The sequence below is a fragment of the Notothenia rossii genome (genome assembly GCF_949606895.1).
Source record: "Notothenia rossii genome assembly, chromosome: 1".
NCBI lineage: Eukaryota > Metazoa > Chordata > Actinopteri > Perciformes > Nototheniidae > Notothenia > Notothenia rossii.
Genome location: NC_136912.1, coordinates 18,177,111 through 18,199,285, shown reverse-complemented (window position 1 = coordinate 18,199,285; position 22,175 = coordinate 18,177,111). Strand labels below are relative to the sequence as shown.

At 41.5% G+C, this 22,175-nt stretch overlaps 1 protein-coding gene across 2 annotated transcripts in view; it reads right to left on the bottom strand.

The window, feature by feature from the left end:
- Positions 1-22,175, bottom strand: part of LOC307031198 (myosin-10) — a 59,083-nt gene that overhangs the window by 6,933 nt on the left and 29,975 nt on the right. For both annotated transcript variants that reach the window (XM_079668086.1, XM_079668087.1), the window contains 27 exons: positions 21,065-21,157; positions 20,583-20,646; positions 20,240-20,338; positions 19,903-20,046; positions 19,465-19,560; positions 18,430-18,548; positions 17,558-17,710; positions 17,191-17,364; positions 16,577-16,750; positions 14,145-14,259; positions 12,059-12,252; positions 11,683-11,804; positions 11,520-11,589; positions 11,079-11,239; positions 10,571-10,679; positions 9,838-9,969; positions 9,425-9,631; positions 8,634-8,771; positions 8,327-8,450; positions 7,225-7,396; positions 4,489-4,701; positions 3,804-3,948; positions 3,499-3,705; positions 3,255-3,359; positions 2,759-2,911; positions 999-1,247; positions 693-905 (listed from right to left, as the gene is read on the bottom strand). In XM_079668086.1, the coding sequence (XP_079524212.1) occupies positions 693-905; positions 999-1,247; positions 2,759-2,911; positions 3,255-3,359; positions 3,499-3,705; positions 3,804-3,948; positions 4,489-4,701; positions 7,225-7,396; positions 8,327-8,450; positions 8,634-8,771; positions 9,425-9,631; positions 9,838-9,969; positions 10,571-10,679; positions 11,079-11,239; positions 11,520-11,589; positions 11,683-11,804; positions 12,059-12,252; positions 14,145-14,259; positions 16,577-16,750; positions 17,191-17,364; positions 17,558-17,710; positions 18,430-18,548; positions 19,465-19,560; positions 19,903-20,046; positions 20,240-20,338; positions 20,583-20,646; positions 21,065-21,157 (3,945 nt within the window). The remainder of the gene's footprint in view (positions 1-692; positions 906-998; positions 1,248-2,758; positions 2,912-3,254; positions 3,360-3,498; positions 3,706-3,803; positions 3,949-4,488; positions 4,702-7,224; positions 7,397-8,326; positions 8,451-8,633; positions 8,772-9,424; positions 9,632-9,837; positions 9,970-10,570; positions 10,680-11,078; positions 11,240-11,519; positions 11,590-11,682; positions 11,805-12,058; positions 12,253-14,144; positions 14,260-16,576; positions 16,751-17,190; positions 17,365-17,557; positions 17,711-18,429; positions 18,549-19,464; positions 19,561-19,902; positions 20,047-20,239; positions 20,339-20,582; positions 20,647-21,064; positions 21,158-22,175) is intronic.

Below are 22,175 nucleotides of genomic sequence, written 5' to 3'. Positions count from 1 at the left end.
ATTAACTTATCACTGTACCCTGTATGCCAGGGCAGGCTTGCCTTCACTAACTGTACGGAGGCTCAGTCACTGGTACATGTTCATCTACAAAGCCATCTCAGGTAAACTACCTTCTTACATCGGCTCTCTGATCACACGGCAAATTGAAAGTAGCTACTGCCTGAGATCTCATGATGTGGTTTTGTTAAATGTGCCGAGTGCCAGGACTGACTTAGGGACGAAAGCTTTTAGGTGCGCAGCTCCACTAATTTGGAACAGTCAGCCAAAAGAATGGAAACTTAGCAATTTGGTTCCACTACATGTTTTTAAAGCACGGAAAGATGCTATGCAATCTGAAACTGTTGGCCCCTGTAAATGTCACTAGCTATGTCAACTCTGTAAATATGCTGTTTGATGTCCCTTTTGTTTTTCTGCTGTTTTATGTTTTTATGTCTTCATGTGGAACCTACTTGCAGCAGGTCTCCCTTGAAAAGAGGTCAATGATCTCAATGGGATTCACCTGGTTAAATAAAGGTTTGAAATGAAAACTACCCTGGTTGATCATACTATACTCTTTAGTTAGACCTGGCAGCTACAATATCAATGCAGCTGTGAATCAAATCCAAATAGACTACATTTGTAACGCCTCTCTGCTTCTTCTTAACATTTCATTTGGCATTTAGCAGTCATTTAAGGGGTCAAAGGTCGCTCACATTCTTCCCCACGTCGTCCTTGGAGCTCATCAGGTCCTCCATCTCAGCGCGGAGCTGCTTGTTGAACCTCTCCAGCTCCTCCTTGGCCTCCAGGGCCTCCTCCAGAGCGCGGGCCATGGACAGAGCCTTGGTGTCCTTCTCTCGGGCCTCGGCCTCCGCGCGGTCTCGCTCCTCAGCGTACCGAGCAGAGATGGTCTTCTCTTCAGCAAGCAGCTAGTGTAGAAAAAGAAAAGGACCCTCAATACACTGATATCAATCTAAATCAATGAAACTAACATTACTGAACGATCAGTTGGTCGAGTGTACCTGGTCAAACTTCTTTTGTTTTTTTTCAAGGCTGGAGACGATCTGTCTCTGGTGGTCCAGGTCCACCATCAGGTCGTCCAGCTCCTGCTGCAGGCGGTTCTTGGTCTTCTCCATCTTATCCATGGACATGGTCTTCTCCTCCAGGCGCTGGGTGGTCAGCTCCATGTCCTTCTGGAGTTTTCTCTTCACCTCCTCCAGGCCCTCCAGCGAGCCCACATCTTCATCGAGCTTCTTCTTCGTCTCAAACAGCTAAAGGACGGCATTTTTCAAATCAGTGAGTTCATGGAAAGATAATATGTGACCTGCTCTATCGAAATCAGTCGCATTGACCTGAAGACACATTTTGAGTTGTATATACTGCTGGAAAGAGGAGATTCATAGCTTTCTAATGATATCTGGATTGTTGTTGTACTCCAAATATTAAGTAAAATATGTCACATTATATAATGACTGTCACCGACTCATCATTTTGAGAAAAAGGCCTTCAAAGTTTCCTCTTCTCTGGAATCCATCGATCTGATTGGTTATTAGCAAATGATCAAAGTAGTACGGAGGGAAGATATTTTCATTTTGATTACTGGTCTGGGGGACGCGCGTGAGTGTGTGTTTGTGTGTGTGTGTGTGTGTGTGTGTGTGTGTGTGTGTGTGTGTGTGTGTGTGTGTGTGTGTGTGTGTGTGTGTGTGTGTGTGTGTGTGTGTGTGTGTGTGTGTGTGTGTGTGTGTGTGTGTGTGTGTGTGTGTGTGTGTGTGTGTGTGTGTGTGTGTGTGTTCGTTTATTTTTGCGTTTGTGTGTATTGTGTTTGTTTCCCGGGGAAAACCCTCACGAGAAACACCGGCTGTTGTTATGCCGGCTGTGACGTTAAGTTACTCCGTTCTCCGCTTGTAATTATTCCGTCACAAGCTTCAAAGCTGTATTTATCATCTGAATTTGCCGAAACAAGTTTAATATTCTGAAAGCCAAGACTTTGTTTATTTGAAATCAGATGAAAACAAACTCTCACGGACCCTGCCGTGTTATCTATGATTACTATGCGCCTTTCATTCATAATGTCAGCTGAGGGAGGGGGGGCGGTGCTGCGGAAGAGCCGAGTGCGAATGAGAGGTGCCTTTTCTTCCTTTTACAAGCTTCAAAAATGTATTTATCGTGTGATTTTGGGAAAATAAAAGTGTCATATTCTGAAAGCCAAGACTTTGTTTATTTAAAATCAAACAAAACACCCGAACCCCGAAAAACTATTTTTTTTACGCAAATCCAAGTTTATTTTTGAAATGAGCCGTTGTGACTTTTGACTGATTTTGATAGAGCGGGTCACATATGCAACAAGTGATCATCATACAGTAGTTCATCATGTTAATTAAGTGTCAGCGAAATGTTCAGAAGCCCAGTGTGCAATGTTGGTGTTAAGAGGGGCAAATGAGAAATGATGAGCGGTGTAATTTTTCATTCTATGAGAAATCTCAGCGACTGATGCATAATGAATCTTTAACTATTGAACACAAGTGTATCAGTAAAATGTCAGTTCCCTACTGAGAAACATCTGCCTCCAGACACTTGTCTTTCATTTGCTGCAGAGTCTCACTGCTTTACAGCTGTTTGCATGCTGCTCTGCACATCAACGGTACGTGTAAACCACTGGTAAACATCTGGACATTTGAGCCTGGCCCTCAGTCCAGTATCACCGGGGCCTTCATCATACAGTATGTGTGTGTGCCTACGACATTCAGATGTGTATGTGTAGGAATATCTACAGGAAGCACACCTGAGCCTGCACTGTCTGCAGCTGTTTCTCCAGGTTGCGTCGCGCCTCCTCGTCCTCCTCCTGCTGCTCCAGCAGGGTGCTCCTCTCCACCTCCAGCTGCCGGATCTGGCCGCTCAGGTTCAGCTTCTGACGTGTCTCCTCCTGACGCAGCTCCTACACCAGGAGGGATCATTACAGAAAGTTATTTTAGCAACAAATACCTTTCAGATGCTAATTGGTGAGATCAAAGCAACCATTCTTTTTTTAATGAATTAGAATTTGTTCAATTAGCTGTATGCCATGATCGAAGGTTACCTTAAAACACCTGTGGACTTTGTTCCTTTGTCTACATTATTCTTGAAGCGTTGCTCTCATGTGCGTCAAGAACAACGCTGCCATCTTGCTGTTCAAACTTAACATTTGTGTGACAAATATGTGACACCTTATTGTGACTTTAACATTGATTCTAAACCAAGTGAAGCTTTAAACTTGTCTGATGTGGTTTCTGTCTGGGCACCTCAGAGTCTTGCAGTTTGCCGTTCAGTTTGTCAGCTTCCTTGGCCAGTTTGACGCCCTTCTTCTCCGACTCCTCCAGCAAAGCGGACGCATTGTCTAGCTCCGTCTGAGAAAAGACAAATTGGGAGATGATGAAACCACAATAAACAAATTCAGCGTGCCATTTATATATTCCCTTTCAAATCATGGTTGTGTTCCCAGAGTAATCTGAGGCTACGTCTCCGACTGTCTCTGGAGTTGTTTACCTGCAGTCTGTGTGAGCGTTCCGACAGCTCAGCCTTGACCCTCTCTACCTCGGTGGTCCTGGACATGAACTCCTGCAGCTGAGACTCCACTTTCTTCCTCTTGTGCTCGGACTCTCCCTTCAGCTGCTGCAGACTCTTCACATCGACAGCCAGCTCTTTGTTCTCACTCTCCAGACTCTGCTTGTTCTTCTCCAGGTTGGCTTTGAACTGCACACAGCACAAATACATGTCAGTCCAACTCCAGTTTCATTTCATGTTCTGTGTAAATATGACACACAAGGGATCAGCAGGTACGAGCCCCTCACCCTCTTGGCCTGTTCCAGCTGTTCGGACACTTCTTCCAGCGCCGTGCCGTGCCTCTGTCTCACTTCCTGGATCTGGGCCTCGTGGTTTCTGGTCTCGTCATCTATGGCTTTCTTTAGCTCCGCCACCTCTTGCTCTCGCTTGGACCTGGAGTGCAGACACAAAATAAAGACGTTTAATAGGAGAGCACACCCTCCTCGACACAATACATCTCAACAGGCAAGGCCTCATTGCTATTGTCGGCTTAACAAAACCAAAAAAAAGTAACTGTACACAAAGAAGAGGGTTTATAGTGATGGAGATAACTGTGACATGTAAAAGAGGAGAAAATAAAACAATACGAGATCTTGGAACTAGTAAACTAATCTATGCATGTTTGTAAAATAGTATTATCAAGCTGCTGCCTATGCTAATACCTGCTAATGTAGCATTAAGCTATTATCCTCAATCTGGGAAGAGTTGCAGCTGCAGTATACAGTAGATGTGTTTGGCTCACCTGTTTCTAGGTCCACATTAAAAGATGTTACATGTTTAAACTTCAGCTCTAATCAATGATTAGAGGGACGTCACTCATTTCCCAAAAGGTCCCTAACCCTAACCCATGTGCAGTAGGACACCTGTAATCAGGCTTTGATGCTTTGATGAGTTCCCCTTTATTTCATTAATAAAGCAGCGTTCAATGAGCACCTGAGCTCCTGCTGGGCAGCGGTGGTGTCCAGCGTGTCCTCCAGCTCCGTCTTCAAGGCCTCGAGCTCTTCACTCAGGTCCCTCTTCAATTTTTCAGCTTTACTTCGGCACATCTTCTCCGACTCCAGGTCCTCCTGCAGCTCAGCGAGGTGAGCCTGCAGCTCCCGAACCTGCTTCAAGGCGTTGTTCTTCTGCAGGGTCTCGTCGTCACTCCTGGTTAGAGACACAAAGGAAGCCGGTTGTTCAGACAGAACCCTTAGCGTACTATTTCAACTTGGTTGTCATGAATATAGCAAACATTTTCCAGCTTAGACCATTTGATGACTTCTTCTTTATATCAATATTTTAGCTGAATTTTTTCGTTTTTCGTTTTAGTATGTGAATATAAAAGTACAAGAATCCAGGTCTTATGTTCTTGTACACACTTACAGTGCTGACCATACCAGTAACACCCTTCTAGGCTTTAAATTGGACAACTTCCTTTTCTGTTATAGTGTTTGCACTACAGCTGACATTTCAACACACATTACTTCTTCAACTTTATCCGACGCTTCAAGATCATTACTTATCGATACACTTGTCTTGAACACGTTTCATCATCAGCACATTTTTGCATAGCTTTTCTCAGAGTGAAGGTTTCAATTACATATTCAAATCCTCCAAATGACAGCAGTACTGCAATAAAGCAGCTATTAAAAATGATTTTTACATTCTTTCATCTGAAATGAGGCCACCGGTGCACACAGGGTGGCAGTGTGGGGACTGTTCTCTGCCCAAGCTCTCCACAGTGTGTGTGTGTGTGTGTGTGTGTGTGTGTGTGTGTGTGTGTGTGTGTGTGTGTGTGTGTGTGTGTGTGTGTGTGTGTGTTTTTTTTTATTTGTGAGATGATGAGCATGTTGATGACTGTTGATTTGTTTTGCTGCTGGAAGTGAGGAGGCCAAGTCAAATGAATGCTGGCTGCAACACCCCCCTAACATTCCTCGCTTGTGTAGAAACTAGGGCTGCTCGATTATGGCAAAAATCATAATCTCGATTATTTGGCTCAATAATTGATATCAGGATTATTAAAAACGATTATCCATTTACTTGAAAACATCAATTTATTGGAGATTTTTTTTTTTAACAGTATGTTTTGAACACTTGATTACCCTGAACTTTAAGTATAATTCAACTGAAAAACCAATAACAAAAAAAAAATAATAATTTTGTTTTCGATTACATTGTTTTTGTAATCGTTGCAAGCCATAATCGTAATTGCGATTAAAATACGATTAATTGAGCAGCCCTAGTAAACGCACTGATTAAACTTGGTGTAATAAGGGCTCGACTTCATTATGAGCACAACACCACAGAGTTGATTAAAGGCACTAATGACTCCAATTTAAAAGTAATTCCCTGTAATCCACAAATACAATTGTTTGCAGAATAGCTGCTGTAATCAAAATGAGGCGCATCAAGTTTAATGAAAGCATAATTATCTGAAGCTTGACTAAACTGATGATTTCTGAGTGTGAAATGACTCAGACATTAATAAACCACCCCTGCAGCCTGGACTATTAGCCTGCTGGAAAGAGGGAACCACTGAGAAATCAAAATAATCTGAGCTGACCTTCACAGCAACGACCTTCACAGCCGTGTACCTCATCAACATGCATCTGGGAACGGCTAAATGAGGAAAATAATTAAATATGACATAGCTCATATTTTGTTCCTACTGTTTAGAGAATCTGGACACACAGAGGTTTTGTGTAGAATATATGTTGTGGTAAGAAACACAACGTTTAAAGCCATAGCTGAGAGAAATCTTGTGATATTAAAAAAACAGACTTTCCCCTTCACAGCAAAAATGACAGCCTGTTTTAGCCAAGCTCTTTATTGGTTCGTGTGGAAAAACAACTGCAAAGAAAAAGGCAGACGCCATCAATCAACATCAATGTGGCTGTAATCAGAGACGCTGCTTCCAACATGAAAGCTGTCAGCCGGAGAAGAGTGAAGGATCAGAGTAGGTCTGCGGAAAGACCTTCTGCAGCAGCTGAAGACGTTATCTGCTCTAAGTCAGAGTCAGAGTTGGAGTTGACAGAGTGCTTGTTTGTGTTTTGTCTATTTTAGGTCTTTCTATTGAATTGGAGTGCAGTTGTCATGGAAATAGGATGTGCTGCACTAGTAAGAGGATATGAGTGAAGTTGAGCTTGACATGCTAACGACGAGCAACAGCACTAACAGTGATATTTTCCCACATCAGTTTAGGTTCATAGATATGCGGGTTCACAGGAGTTCACCCAGTAGTGAGTGTTCTAATACTTTTTATACAAAATAATAATGTGCTTTCACCAAAATCAATTAGACACAGCTCAGTCAATATCCATCGCAGCCTAAACATCATTGTGAATAGCAAAGCGCTTGGACAGAAATACTTCTACTTTCAGACAATGAATGAAATAGATATTGAATATAATAGGATGTGTCCCTTTGTCTACTGTAAGGAAAGCTTTTGGCTCAGTTTCTGATAAGAGTTGTATTGAACTGGGGTCATACAGTATGATTAAATACTTTCCTTTATTCCATTTTTCGTAAATGTTGTTTTCAGTTATTGTACCATTCTTTTTCTGGAGTAGCACACTTTAATCAATTGTCCCTGCTAAAAAGCTCATGTTTGAATTGAGTTGATCAGTGTTCTATGTTTTACTGAAGGTGTCTGAAGCTGTCAGTTTGATGTTGTATATGTTGATCTCTGACCTGGCCAGAGACGCCTGTAGCTCCTCCTCCTTCTTGCTCAGCTGGATCTTCAGCTCCTCTATCTGGGCCTGAAGCTCCGCAGTCTGATCCTGCAGGTCCGTCGTCTCAGCATCCAGTTTGCGTTTGGCCTTCTCCAGCTCCTGGCGCGTTTTCTCCTCCTTCTTCAAACGCTCTGAAAGAAAAGGCAAAATCAATGATCAGTAAGAAATGTGAACACTTTTGGCTTCAGTGAATCACAAGAGGTAAATGAGCAAAGTCACAGAGGGGTCGTAGGAGGCACAACGAGGTCACAGAGGGGTCATAGGAGGCACAACGAGGTCACAGAGGGGTCATAGGAGGCACAACGAGGTCACAGAGGGGTCATAGGAGGCACAACGAGGTCACAGAGGGGTCATAGGAGGCACAACGAGGTCACAGAGGGGTCATAGGAGGCACAACGAGGTCACAGAGGGGTCATAGGAGGCACATCAAGGTCACAGAGGGGTCATAGGAGGCACAACGAGGTCATAGAGGGGTCATAGGAGGCACAACGAGGTCACAGAGGGGTCATAGGAGGCACAACAAGGTCACAGAGGGGTCATAGGAGGCACAACGAGGTCATAGAGGGGTCATAGGAGGCACAACGAGGTCATAGAGGGGTCATAGGAGGCACAACAAGGTCACAGAGGGGTCATAGGAGGCACAACGAGGTCACAGAGGGGTCATAGGAGGCACAAAGAGGTCGCAGAAAGTGAAAAGCTACCAACGCCTAATTGTTAACAGCCTGACACAACTCATGCTAATCAGATGAACTGCTTTGCTGAGTGTTTACCTCGGGCTTTAGCGACATATATAATAACAAAACACAAACAGGTTTTTTTACTGGTCATGAAAAGTAAAAAATCATTAATAGATTTCAGATTTGTATTCTTTCCGCTTTTCATTGAAGCCCATTTGTGTTTATACTGTCATTTCGTTCATATATGCTACTGGAGCTTCTTATAGAACTGCAGCTAACAGAACAAAATGGGTCTTCCAGCTGTGACGGTGGCCATCCATCTTTTATTGTTTGTCCTGATAAGAGTTATTATGATATAAGCAGCAGCTGGCTGGGAGCCCTTACCCTCCAGGTCAACCATCATCAGCTCCTGCTTGTTCTTGACCTTCCCGAGGTTCTTCGCTTTCTCCTCCTCCTCCGTCAGCTGGGAGGTCATCTCTCCGATCCGGTCCTCCAGCAGCTTTTTCTCCTGTTGGGGGAAATAAGTCAATTATACTGTCACTTTAAGACAGTCTTATTTACTCTAAAGAGGTGAAAAGGTCAACATTTTTCTATTAATCACTAATATGTATTACCTTATTTTATCTAATTTATAGACTTTTTTTCTTTCTGTTCTTGTTCGACCCATCTTTGGCAGATCTAATCCTCTCACCTTGAGGAACTTGGAGTTGTGGTCCTCCAGCAGGAGAATGTCCTCCTCCATTTTCTTGATCTTGGCCTCAGCTGTCACTTTATCCAGCTGCAGCTTCTGTCTCGCAGCTTCCTCTTCATCAAGCTGCTCCTCCAGGTCCTGTGGACGTGGACACACACACACACACACACACACACACACACACACACACACACACACACACACACACACACACACACACACACACACACACACACACACACACACACACACACACACACACACACACACACACACACACACACACACACACACACACACACACACACACACACACACACACACACACACACACACACACACACACACACACACACACACACACACACACACACACACACACACACACACACACACACACACACACACACACACACACACGTTTTTAAAGTGATGGAAGTCGGACAGTTACTCTTTAACTCTTTAAACTCTTTAAAGCTACAACACTTTGCATTAAACTGTAAAATCATTTGAAAACATTTCATATTTATGAATAGATAAAGGATCCAAGTGAGAAAAATATCTCTTCAGGAATAACTTAGGAGTTTCCCAATTGCAAACTCAGCTACTCAAATATGGAATCCTACTCTCTCCAACTTTTATAAAAATGCCAAAAGGTTATTTAAATGTTCAAATGAGGAACATTTTTATTTTTATTATGCAACAACTAATAGGATGAATTCAGAATATCAGAATCAAAGATAGGCGAGTGATTGGAGCGTGTGGGACTTTAAACAGATGAGGATAAACACCTGGATGTGTGACTGCATCTTCTTCTTCTCATTCTGCATGCTCTGGTTCCTCTCCTCCTCCTCCTCCACCCTGGACTCCAGGTCATGAAGGATCTCCTCCAACTCTTGCTTCCTAGAGAGCAGACGGACTCTCATCTCTTCGGCCTCGGCAAACAGCTCCGTCTCTGCGTGGAGTTGTTCTGCTAGGATGTTCTTCTCTTCTATGAGCTGGAGAAGGGAGAGAGTTCAAACATATATCCAGCCTTCTTAGCCATTAGTGATTCCTTCCATTTTTATTTAATAAAATGATATAAATCCTTACAGGATTCAAATCATGTTTCAATTATGAATTGATCACCTTTTGGTGAAGTAATTGTTGGTCTGAGCTTGAAGCCCATTATGTTCTGTACTTTCCATAAGGAGTGCATGTTTACCTGTTGGTGTTTCCTCTCCATCTCCACCAGCTCGTTCTCCACCTTGAGCTGCCTCTCCTTCGTCTTCACCAGCTCCTCATCTTTGGCTTGCATCTCCTCCTCCTGCCTGGTCACCTGCAGCAGAGGCTTCACCTGACAGAGTAGAAGAGAAGACAAACAAATCAACCTCCACAGGGTTTTAAATGGTTAAATATTTTTAAAAACTCTTAAGTTAATTTAGTTTTTTGCTAAAATGGACACTTGCCAATCACGATGAAATGACACGTTGCTACTTAACATAGTAGTGATGGTGTTTGCTGTAGGTCTGATAGCACCTGCTCCTCACCTATTTGATTTTCTAAGTATGTTAACACTTTTTTAAACCATGCGGACACCCTGCTCTAATACGCTCAGTAAGGCAAAAATAGAATTAACTTTATCCTCCACCTTGGCAATAATCAATAAAAAAAACGTTTGGGCTTGATTGAGCTGTACTCCTCAGCAGATGGAGTTTGCTTAACTCAAAACCTTAAAACCCTTTTCTTTGATGACAACATGAAACGCTTGCAAATTCCAATACAATAGGGAGCAAAACATTTTAAAGCCTTAGGGAGATATTGAGTGTTCTCCATTTTCTGAGTTGTCCTTGTTTAACCGAGGTAATTGTTGACGTATTCCATCAGTCATTTCTGAAATGCTCCGATCTTTAGCTGGAGCAGAAGTGTACAGCTGTGATGCTGTCAGGGTGTCTCACCTTGGTGAAGAGCCTCCACCACTGCCAGTGTCGCAGCTTCAAATAAGCAGCACAGTTCCTCTGGAGGACCTTCAGGGCACTCAGCTGCTGCTGCTTCTTAGCAAAGGCCCTAAGAGAAGAAATGGAATAATAATAGCCGTGTTGAGGTAGAGTGGTGCATTTAAAGTCTGCAGTATTTTTAAAAACCAAGGTTGGGCTGGATTGAGTGAACCGATGAGCTGTTAAAGCAGCAAACAAACTAATAAATAGTGTATTCCCTCACTGCTCTGGTAATAATGCTAAATCTCAACGGGGACTACAAGTACTTGTGATTTCTTTTATGGGAACTACCAGGATGAGCTACAAGCACTAAGTTGTGACTTGACATGAGAAATGTCTTTACACTTGACAAATGTTTAAGCTGCATCACTGTCCTTAAATCATCCTGTGCATTTAAACGCATATACATCTGCTAAAGTAATACATATCAAATATATCATATCAAATCAAACTGAGATCTGGCACCCACTTGCGTGCCAAGTATCCACGGCAAACAGACTGGAAGTAGATGATGATGTCGGTGATCTTCAGATCTCTCTCCTCCTCCAGGTGAGCCAGGACTCCGGTTCTGAAGAAGATCTTACTCTGACCAATACGGAACAGGTTGGGGTCCAGCTCCAGGGCGTGGATCTATAAACAACACATAAACAGTTGTGAAGTATTTAACATAACATTTACATTCTGTTTTAAAAAATGTATGACATGCTAATGGCTAAACAGTTTGACATCACAACAAGTATTTGTTTTAGAGTTTTCACCACAGGCTTTTTCAAAAGAATTTGGATTTAAAGAGGTAAGTTCTTTGATTCAAAAGTTCCTGGAAATTGATCAAATGCAAAACAAAACTCCCTATATTTAGTAGCTCTGTCTCAAAACTGAAATACAGCAAGAACAAAAAAACAAACACTACCATTCTTTCACAGGCTTGTTTTCCATCCATGAAACCCTTGGGGATAGCATTAGGTGTCAGGATCTCATATCTGTGAACAATAAAGTACATCATGATCAGTACTCCTTTCCCCAAAAAATGTTTATGGAATTAAAAAGAAAATGTCTTCTTTGTGGTTTGTCACCTTTGTCTGAACTCCTGGAAGACGATGCGGTTGGGGAAGCCCTGTCTGCAGATACGAATCCCCTCCAGGACTCCATTACACCGGAGCTGGTCCAGAACCAGGTGAGGCTCCAGTTTGCCAGCCTGGAGGAGAAACAAATAAACAATTAAGAACAAAAACAAGTTTTTATATCGTACAATTTCTGCTCTTTAAACTGAACTGATATTAGCATTACTGGATTTCAAAGCAATTAACGCTATAGACTGACCAGGAATCAAGTGACAGCGGACTCAACATGGTACAGGGTAAATCAATCATAATTTCATCGTTAAAGGTCGCTGACTCTCCACTTTTCAACATGCAGATTCTAACCAATACATATTAAATCTTTATTTACTCTTTTTTCGTGGTTGGGGATGATGCAGCGGACAAAGTTGGGGTTGGTGTTCCTCAGTGTGGCCATGAGCTTGGTGAGCGACTCCTTGTAGAGCTGGCCCACCGTGCGGAACATGCCCTTTTTGGTTTTGTAGGTGGCGCCAAAGGCTGTCTCGTTCATCCCTGCCACCTGGTCCAGGCCCACGATGCGGTCGACTGGTGGGGAGAGGGGGAGAACTGGTTAGAGCGAGGAGCCTTTGTGGGGGGGGGCAGAGAAAAAACAGCAGCAGCAGCCACACAATGACAAAATGTAGCTACATGAGGTGCAGATGGATGAAAAAGACATTACACACGGCAGTCTAACACTCAGGGGTATAACTCAGGGGTTCCCAAACTTTTCAGCCCGCGACCCCCAAAATAACAGTGCCAGAGACTGGCGACCCCCTGTCGACAGGGGGGTGCTAGTGAATTAATTTCAGGAAAAAAAAGAGAAAAAAGGTTCGAGAAACACTGCGCTAGTGCATTGTCAAATAATTTTTTTTCTGTGCAAACGTTATTATTAATAATAGTTTAAAAAAAAAAATTATAAAAAAAAAAGAATTTTTTTTTTAATAATTTTTGTTTTTTAAATTTTCCATTTTTATTTTGTAATCATCTCGCGACCCCCACTTTGGGAACCCCTGGAACTAACACTAGTTTCTGCAGATGGGAAGTGTAGCATATATTTTCCTACAGGGTCATATGTCATATTAACAAAGATGAATTTAAAGGCTTTATTTGGTCCTCAAGGATTAGAGAGACGATTCTTGATAGCAGCTACATGAACACTTTTCAACATTTGACTTCTAATATGTTAACACTAAAGGAGTTGCAGACACTGAATGAATACATATTAGAATAGACCTTTTTACAACCTATAATAAAAGGGTACTCCAACAATTTTACCCATGAGGAGGAATTGACTCTTCATAGTTCATGCTACGGAACCTGTCAGTTTGTGCAGATTTTTGTTGGGAATATAGAATATCGACAGAATTATTCATTACATATTGAAATAGTTTTATGATCTAGCAATAATGTCAGTAGACTTATTTAGTCATATGTTATGATTTAACACTCAATTAAATATACACTATGGCACCTGTTAATATCCAACTGTCTAAATAAAATCTGTTTGTCTAGTCACAGACTGCTGGAGTTTAGACTGAGATGATGTATGGCCTGCCGTCTGGACCCTCACATTGAGGGCTGAGCTCTGAGCCAAAACAAATACCGACATCTGCTTTCAATTTCCCGCTACTCTGATCCTATCTAGGCAGGAGGAAGGCGGGAAATTAATGTCATTAAATAGTCTTCAGTCAGGACTCGAACCCTAAATTGCTCGTGGATGTTCCACCTGACAGAGAAGGGGCAGAAACAGAAATAATCTATGAAGCTGCAAGCAGCTGCACTCCATCCAAACACTTGCTTCTGGGCTATTGGACACACAGAGATCACAAGAACCATGTCAGCCTACAAAATACTGACACAAATTAAAGCACGTTGATTCGACTAGAGGGAGCAGTTGAATATATTCTAAATATTTAGGAGAGACTACTGCTTTTGGCTGAGACAAGGGAGCCATGCAGCCTGGAAGCAAATGGGAGCCATTGTAGCTATGACAGACACAGCACCGGCTGAAGCATGACACATACAGATCTGGGCAAAAATATACCAGTACACTTTTAAGAACCTTTCTGGCAATCATTTTTATTTTGCCTACTGGTAAATGTGTTGCTATTATTATTTTGGCCCAGGTCAGCTACAGCACGACCCATTCATTCACCTTCGGGGTCATCCAGACTAGTGACATTGTCATAGAATGAAGCCCTTTGAATGGTCTGAATCTCTACAACACAGAGAGAGAGACAGGGAGGGGAGGGCGACGTTAAGTGTATCCTCAGTTATCATAAACGAACAGGCTTTGGTCAACAAGGAGAGCTGTTGTTAGTAGGCTTGAGTGAGAAGCAAACAGGTACATACATACAGAATTTTAACGGATGAGTTACTCAAATTGATTATTTTTAGCACCATTTGAAACGTTTAGAGATAAGAAAGTAGCAGCTTACCATCTTTCCAAAGTTCACCCACAAATTTGTCAGTTGACTGGTGCAGGAGAGAGGCCACGTTGTCGTTCAGGGGATCCATGTTCTTCATCAGCCACTCATCGGCCTTGTAGTCCACCTGGAACAATCACATGTACAACTCAGAGATATGGACAAAACTAATACCTTATTATTATTACAGCACATTTAAGGATTTGTTTTAATTTCAATATGTCAATACACATTAGCTCTTCAGGTTTTATTGTTATTCTGTTTATTTCATTGAATGCCAAAAGTATATTTGAGGTCAAATGTCTCCATTAGATAGTTTAAGCCTTGTTTATACATTTATATTTTCACTGCTCACACACACACAAAAAAAAAAAGTAAAGACAAATATTTATGTTAAGTTATTATGTAAACAAGTAATAAGGGCCGATATTTTTAACCCTCAAATATTAATTTTGGCAAAAACCTTAAACATTGAGGGCAGGGGTCTCACTGGGGGTCTGTGGGGAGCTCAAACTATAACTTAGTGGGATGAACAGGAAGTTATTTGACAGAAGAGGAAACATAAGGAGAAAGGATTAGCTATAAAGGCTGTATCAACAACTCTATCAATGTGTATTCTTGTGTATTAATGCCTATGATGCTTAAACATATATTCAATAAGAAATCTCTGTATAAATATTTTGTATATCTGACAAATTGAAATACTACGAATACTAACTTTATATACTGCACAGGTCACACTTTATTGTAGCGTTTCAGGCTGCATTTCAGAGGTAATATTTTGTGTGCATACTCCTGTTGACAACCTTTACAACATTTGGCTCAATGGGGCTGCAGATATTTCTCCACAGCAGATGTTCTTACAGTTCAACCTCTGTGGTTTTGACTGATTGTGGTGTAAGACGTCAAAGTTCACTTAATGTTAAGCAGATGTGTTCCTCAGCAGTCCTATTGGATAACACACCTCACAACTTCCAAATCCACTCCAATACTAAGTTATATCAATCAAACCAGGAGTCAGTATTTCCCTGAAATCCCACCACAGGAGAACATTGCATCATTTTTGACTTCGGTCTTGGTGTTTACATTTTGCAGAAGAATATCAGGGAGGAAAAGAGATGTAGTGGAAAGTATGAGTGTAGACATTAATAAAGCAGCTGGTCCTGCAAGGGAGCCATTTATATATTTATATATAACATACTGTATGTTTCTAAGTACATTACATTACATTTCATTTAGCTGACGCTTTATCGCTTTTGTCCCCGGTGTGTCAGGCATACTTTCCAACCTTGAAACCTCAGAAATCGGGAGCCTTTCAAAATGCAAAATGGGGGGGGGGGGGGGGGGGGGGGGGGAGGGTGCTAGTGGATCGCCGGAGCTGTTAGATTAACATTAACATGCTTATTGTAGTTGTAAGTGCACTGCCTTGCGGCCTGTAGCACCGTCCTTGATGGAGCATACAGTATGTGTGGGCTGGACCTGTATTTTAGAGGAAAGGAGTGAGCAGAGAGTAGAGTAGTTGTCGATTCTTGTTCTGTTTTCTGTGACTATCTGCCTCACCCTCTCAGACTTTGAGTTGCGCGCGCTACTAAAGAGACGTGTTACCATGGAAACCAAACGGTGTAGCTGTATTAAAGTCCGAGTGGAAACAGTCCTGAGTAAATCTGAATTTGTCAGAAATCGGGAGAAATGCGGGAGAAATATGACCCCGGGAGGAAACCGGGAGAGGGCAATGGAATCGGGAGTCTCCCGCGAAAATCGGGAGGGTTGACAAGTATGGTGTCAGGGAACTAACCAAGTGTCAGAAAACACAACCCTCTCTATTTTCCTCCATACCCAAATCTCTAAAAACGGGGCTGCAACAGATTTGATTATTATTTGAATGTTTCTGACGTCAGAAAAGGGGTGCTCCGCCTACATGGGCAACTCTCCACCAATCAGGGGAATGAGAGACCGCTCGAAAGCGCTGGAGACGCTGTAGTACATATGCCAGGCCTGTAGGTGGCGCTGTAGTCTGCCACAAAAGCAGATTCAGCCCTTGCAAAAACAGGGCTGGAAAAGAGCAAATGGAGCGAAATGAGGCATGGCCAAAATGCATGATCTGTTTGGTATTTTGAAGAAAAAAAACTTCACAGACATGTTTTATAGGTATGGCCCTACAATATATGTTTCAAATATAGCATGATAGGTCCACTTTAACTATAAGGGTATCAGTTGTATAAGTATAGATGATTAATAAAATGATCCTTTCATTATGTGTCTGTGAGTGCAGTTTGGAAGAGAGCCTGACCTATAATCTTTAAACAAGCTCCATAAACTGAGAGCTTTATCCTTCAGTGGGTGAACCCATTTCTTTCCTTTGGAGAACCTTCCAGCAGAGGGCTTAACAAAGACAGAAACCTGCTGAGTGTAATTCCTAAAGACATTTTCAAAAAGGAGCGTACTTTGCCAGCGTAGTGGATGATGCAGAAGTCGGCCTTATCCTTGAGCTGCCGAGGTTTCTGGAACTTGGAGTGTGTGCCCTGCTCCTGGCTCAGCTTATCGATAAAGCTCTTGTCCGTGGCCTTGGGGAACCAGCACTCTTCATCCAGCAGAGCCAACACTCCTGGAGGGTTCGCCTGAAGGAACAATAACAAGACAGAACTCAAGCCTTGGGAGAGAGAGGCATTTGTATTTATAACAGTGAGATAAAAAAAAAGTATTTGTATTTTGTTTTTATTAAATCATGGTTGGCATCTCAAATACTAACTATCAACTTTGACTCAATGCAGATATAAATAAGCAAATGTTTGTTCATTCATTTATTTCCTAAAATGTAGCAGGTGGTTAAAAAAAATGCTGTGAATACAAGCATGATTTATTTCTTTTTAAAATTGGAAAAAAAATACTATGTATCCAGTTAAATATTGTATACTGGATAAGTGAAGTATTATGAAACTTAAGAGTGTGTTTTTAACAATAACAAGACTAGTTTAAAAGAATAGGTGGAAAATATTTGTTGAAGAGTTTAAGTATGTCCAAAATAAAACAAGTAGATCAGCCAATCATCCACACTGACCGGCCTCTCGATGAGGTCGATGCAGGGCTGCAGGTCGAGGCCGAAGTCGATGAAGCTCCACTCGATGCCCTCCCTCTGGTACTCCTCCTGCTCCAGGATGAACATGGTGTGGTTGAAGAGCTGCTGCAGCTTCTCGTTGGTGTAGTTGATGCACATCTGCTCGAATGAGTTCAACTGTAGTAGGGAAGAAGAAGAACAATACTCTGAACATGAACGAATGAAATGTGTGTAAATGACAAGAGCTCAAAACCTCAAATGTAGATAGCTTGTAAGAGAAACACAACAACAGCAAAAACCATGTTCTCCAGCCACAACCTGACAAACATTCTTCTTTTAAGATTAAAACTTGTAAAGATTTGATCCAAACCTGAAAAATCTCAAAACCAGCAATGTCCAGGATGCCGATGAAGGACGCCCCCTGCCGTTTGGTTCTGTCCAGAGCTTTGTTAATGCGATGGACCAGCCAGCGGAACAGACGCTCGTATGTCGCTTTACCCAAGGCTTCAACAGCAAAGTCAGCCTGGAGGGAGAAAAGGAAACCAGAGGTAAAATAAGAGGAAGAGCGGCCATGGCAGAGAGCGAGCACAGGTAGATCGGGGCAATAGTCAGTAGAATTCAGATTCAGAAATGGACTCTGACATCTTGGAGATACTGTATACCGTTAATGTGACAGACGTGTATTGATATCTAAAACAGTTGAGACAAAGGCTGTTAGATTGAGCTGAAGCCATAATGATCAGAAGTCTGCAATAGCACTTTAAAATGAATGATTTATAAACAGGACACGTACTTTGGAGAAGTTTCAGAGAAAGTAAAACTCGCCTCAGTAAAATACAATACAAGGCAAGATATCATTCTTTTTCCTTCACTGGTAGAACCATCACTTTTTAAAATGTTTCAACTTCAGAGTTTTTATTTCATGTCGGTTCGTTTTACAACATTCCCCATGGAGCTCAGCGGCTGGAGAAAAAGCTCGGCGGATGCTTCAAACAAAGGAATAGAAAGAAAAAAATAACTCTAAAAATTATTCACTGATTAAAATAATTAGAATTTTTTTTTTTTTAATAGACTGATCGGTTTGCAGACAGACCTTTGCAGCTCATTATGAAGTTGTAATGATGATTTAAATGAAGAATATATGCAAATCAAATCCAAAAATGAAACCTGGAATAGACCATGATTAGTGTTACGGTGGATCTGAGCTAGAAATAAAAGATAACTTGTTGTTCGCTCACTGACCTGCTCTTTAGTCTGCGCTTTCTGGACGTAGTCTCTTCCCACTTTGATCCTCGGGGACAGGATGGCTCTGGTGAACTCCATGACATTCAGACCCAGCAGATGACAGAGCTTCTGGGCAGCTGGGAGACAGAGATGGGGAAAACACACAACAGGGAATACACATTTATTTAAACTAGATTAAAAGGAGGCTAGAACACAAGTCTTAAAAGGGTTTATTTGATATATACCTGAATGTTTAATGTCTTTTCAAGATAGGCAACAAAACGTTACGGAGACAATGTCTTGATTTGGTTTTGATACTGATGAAGATCTTTCCCAGTGTTGCATTGACAATGTTTTATTGAATCTATTTTATTACACATCGTTAATAAAAGCTATAAAACCTTAAGATGAAGCGGAAATCTTTTTAAAGATGTTCCCTCAATACATTTGATGAGGAAAAATGTAATATTTGACATGGCTGGAGATAGTGGAAAAGTAGAAAAGCATGATCTGCTTAAGCTCAGCCAAGTCTTACTACTAAAAAAAACCTCTGCCTCAGTATTGGATTCTGCTTGTTGCATTTGGGAATACCTGGCCGAGCTGCATCTCTGGCATTGGACTCGTTCTCTCTCCCTGTCTCCCTTACTTAAGGGCCAAATACGCAGTGCCTCATGTGGAGGAAGTGGAAGACTCTGCCCCATTTCCTTCAGGAGTAAATCCTAATAATGATGTGGCTTAATGGCCGGCTGACTGGGCCGGGGGAGAGAAAAGACATAAATCACTAGTTCCTCTGTTCTGCGGATAAGGACGCAGCGTGAGGGAGGCAGGGAGAGGGGAGGAGAGGAGTTGAAGTATAAATGGGAAGAGGAAGAGGAGGAAAATAATCTCTTGACCTGTGAGCTGGGAGGTTATAAAGCATATGTAAAAGGATTGCATGTCTCTGTGTGTGTGTGTGTGTGTGTGTGTGTGTGTGTGTGTGTGTGTGTGTGTGTGTGTGTGTGTGTGTGTGTGTGTGTGTGTGTGTGTGTGTGTGTGTGTGTGTGTGATACATACCAGTATTATCAGGCATAGAGGCTTGATCAGAGTTCCTCTCCTTCTTAAAGCTAATGTTACCAAACTGAAGCACAGAGGACACCACCTTCAGCATGGCTACAGATATAAAAAAGGGAAAAATATTCATATTGTAGTGAATTGTTTTAGCATTACATGGATGTGTTTAAGTAGAGGAAATGATAAAAACAGGTGTTTTTTTAGTCATTTACTGAACAATTTGATCAAATCCCATTCAAATGACAAACTATTTAACCATCACCTTCATTTTCTTTTCAATAAAAAATGCAGCATTGCATAAACACACGTACAGTACAGAGATTGCTTGTTTCTCTGTGAACAATACATTCAGAGGGACCTTGATAAGTCATTTTCTCCGTAATAATGAAAGCAACACTCTTGGGTTAATGCATGTTTCTTGCTAGTGTTGTGCTAACGTACACAGAATCTCCTCATGGCCGAAGCTCATGATGTTCATGGCATCCATCGTCTCCTGGAAATTATCTTTGTCCTGCTGGCCGGGGATCGTGACGTTTCCGTTAGACATAAACCGGTAGCTGTTGAATCCTTCCAAAAGCAGGTCCGCTGTAAAGAGAGATGTGAATAAAACATGAAAAGAAGTGGTTAAGATGTGATGTTTTGAATGTGAACTATTTCATATTATTATTAGTTATACTGTCAGATTGTGTTTTACTAAGTTCAGCTGCAAAAAACAGATTTGGTCGAGATTGACAGACAAAGAATATACCTTGGTAGTTTTAAACTTCAGTCTACTTACATTTGAGGTGCTCTCCAGCTCCAGCCAGCAGCTGGTAGAAAACGTGGAAGGTGCGCTCATCTTTGGCTTGACGAATAGCTCTGGATTTCTCCAGTAAGTCTGACACAAAACGGTCAAGAAAATATCAATTTGGTCGTTCATTTGGACATAGAATCAAAACTTGTTTACATGAGAAATAGTTCCTAGATTACAGGTCCAATTTGTAGACAAATCAAAATCAAAATGTATGTATAAATGGAGTTTTTTTCCAACTCCCAATAAACGCTTTATGCTTTATGAATATCTTATCTACCGTACATCAACACGCTACTTAGTTCTAGTCCATTGTTTCAAAGCAGGATACAGGTTTCAATATTGGCTCCAACGATGTATCCCGTGACATCAAAGTTGATGCGGATGAATTTCCCCTGCACAGATTAACACTAATGTTCAGAAAGTGCACAAGACAAGATATACAGAAATCAATCTGTTACATAACTCTGTTGTAACACAAGCTGAGGCCTCATGGTGAGGATTAAGCTTGATGTTTATATATATAACCTCAAACTTAAAAAGCATGAGACTAAGACAAATCATCTACACACAGAATAGGTTATAGACGTGCTTATATTCAAAACATCTCATTATTTTGACACGCAGGACTTCAACCAGCATCATTTCATTTGACTGTAGTACTTTTAGATAAAAGGCTGTGAGCCATAGGGAACATGAAAGGTCTGTTTGTGTAATGATGGTCGCAGGCTGGAATACGGGATGGATTAGACTTTGATGCACACATAACAAAAATGCAACCTATCTTCATGAATATTCATTTTCTATACTTACAAAACGTGACGAGTTGTCATTTTTCACTGTTTTAGCATTCCCAAAAGCTTCAAGGATGGGATTGGCTTGTAAAAGCTGACGTTCCAATTCACCCTGAAAAACAGAGGAATGTTACAGCAGGCCTTTGACTTATCAGCAACAAAAACAGAGGATACACTTGTGAATGACTGATTATAGAAAAACATACATGCAGACAAAGACAGATGAAATCTTGTCATGTGTTTATTACAGACAGATGTTAGTTATCCCTTTACTAACAAAGTCATTTGTATCCAAAGCAACACCAGGCAGAAACAATGTGAAAACAACTTGTGAAAACTATTAGAAAGAGGCAACCTCTGTTTGATGTAACATTTCTGAAGGTATAGATAAATATGTCCTTCTAACTCTTTAAGGTACATGTCATGTTTTTTTTTGGTAATGGCAATTCCCAGCCAACTTTTGTTAATAGCAATATGTTGAAGGAAGATAGAGCCAACATCTTCATCTTCAGATTTAAATGAGAAAAAAAAAACTTGTGTCGTCATCATAACATCTTTCACAACCAAGTCTATTCAATTCGCATTCGTTTTATATTTTTAAGTGTAACGTGATTGAGGGAGATTTCTGGGAAGATGTTGTCTTTTTGTTGTGAGAAAAGCCAGACAGCCTATCCTGTCACACCACAGAAACACTTCATTTCATCAGACTGTACAAAGAAGCTAAATAAATAAATAAACGCGTTGTGCAGATGTTTGGACAGGTGGTGGAGTGTGTTTGCATCTCAGCCACATTGTGGGCTTTGTCACGACCACAGAATCCAAAATGGCTGAGAGAAAAACACTTTCTTCTGCTATGTTACTTTTCCTCTTGTGGCTGAGTGGAATACTTTCAAATGACTTCAGAAATAGCTGCACACACAAAGGGTTGGAGGCGGCCATTTTCCACATAAGGGAGCTCTCTGGAATGAGGAATCAGCATTGCACTCAGGATGTGAGGCATGTAATGTGATCTTCGGCCGGAGAGTACGATGGGCTGCTTTTAATTCAGTTTTTTATGCAGCTGGAAAGAAGCAAGGCTAAACTAGATCAACTCTGCCACCGCTCTGAAAGCTGGAAAAGGACCAGGAATG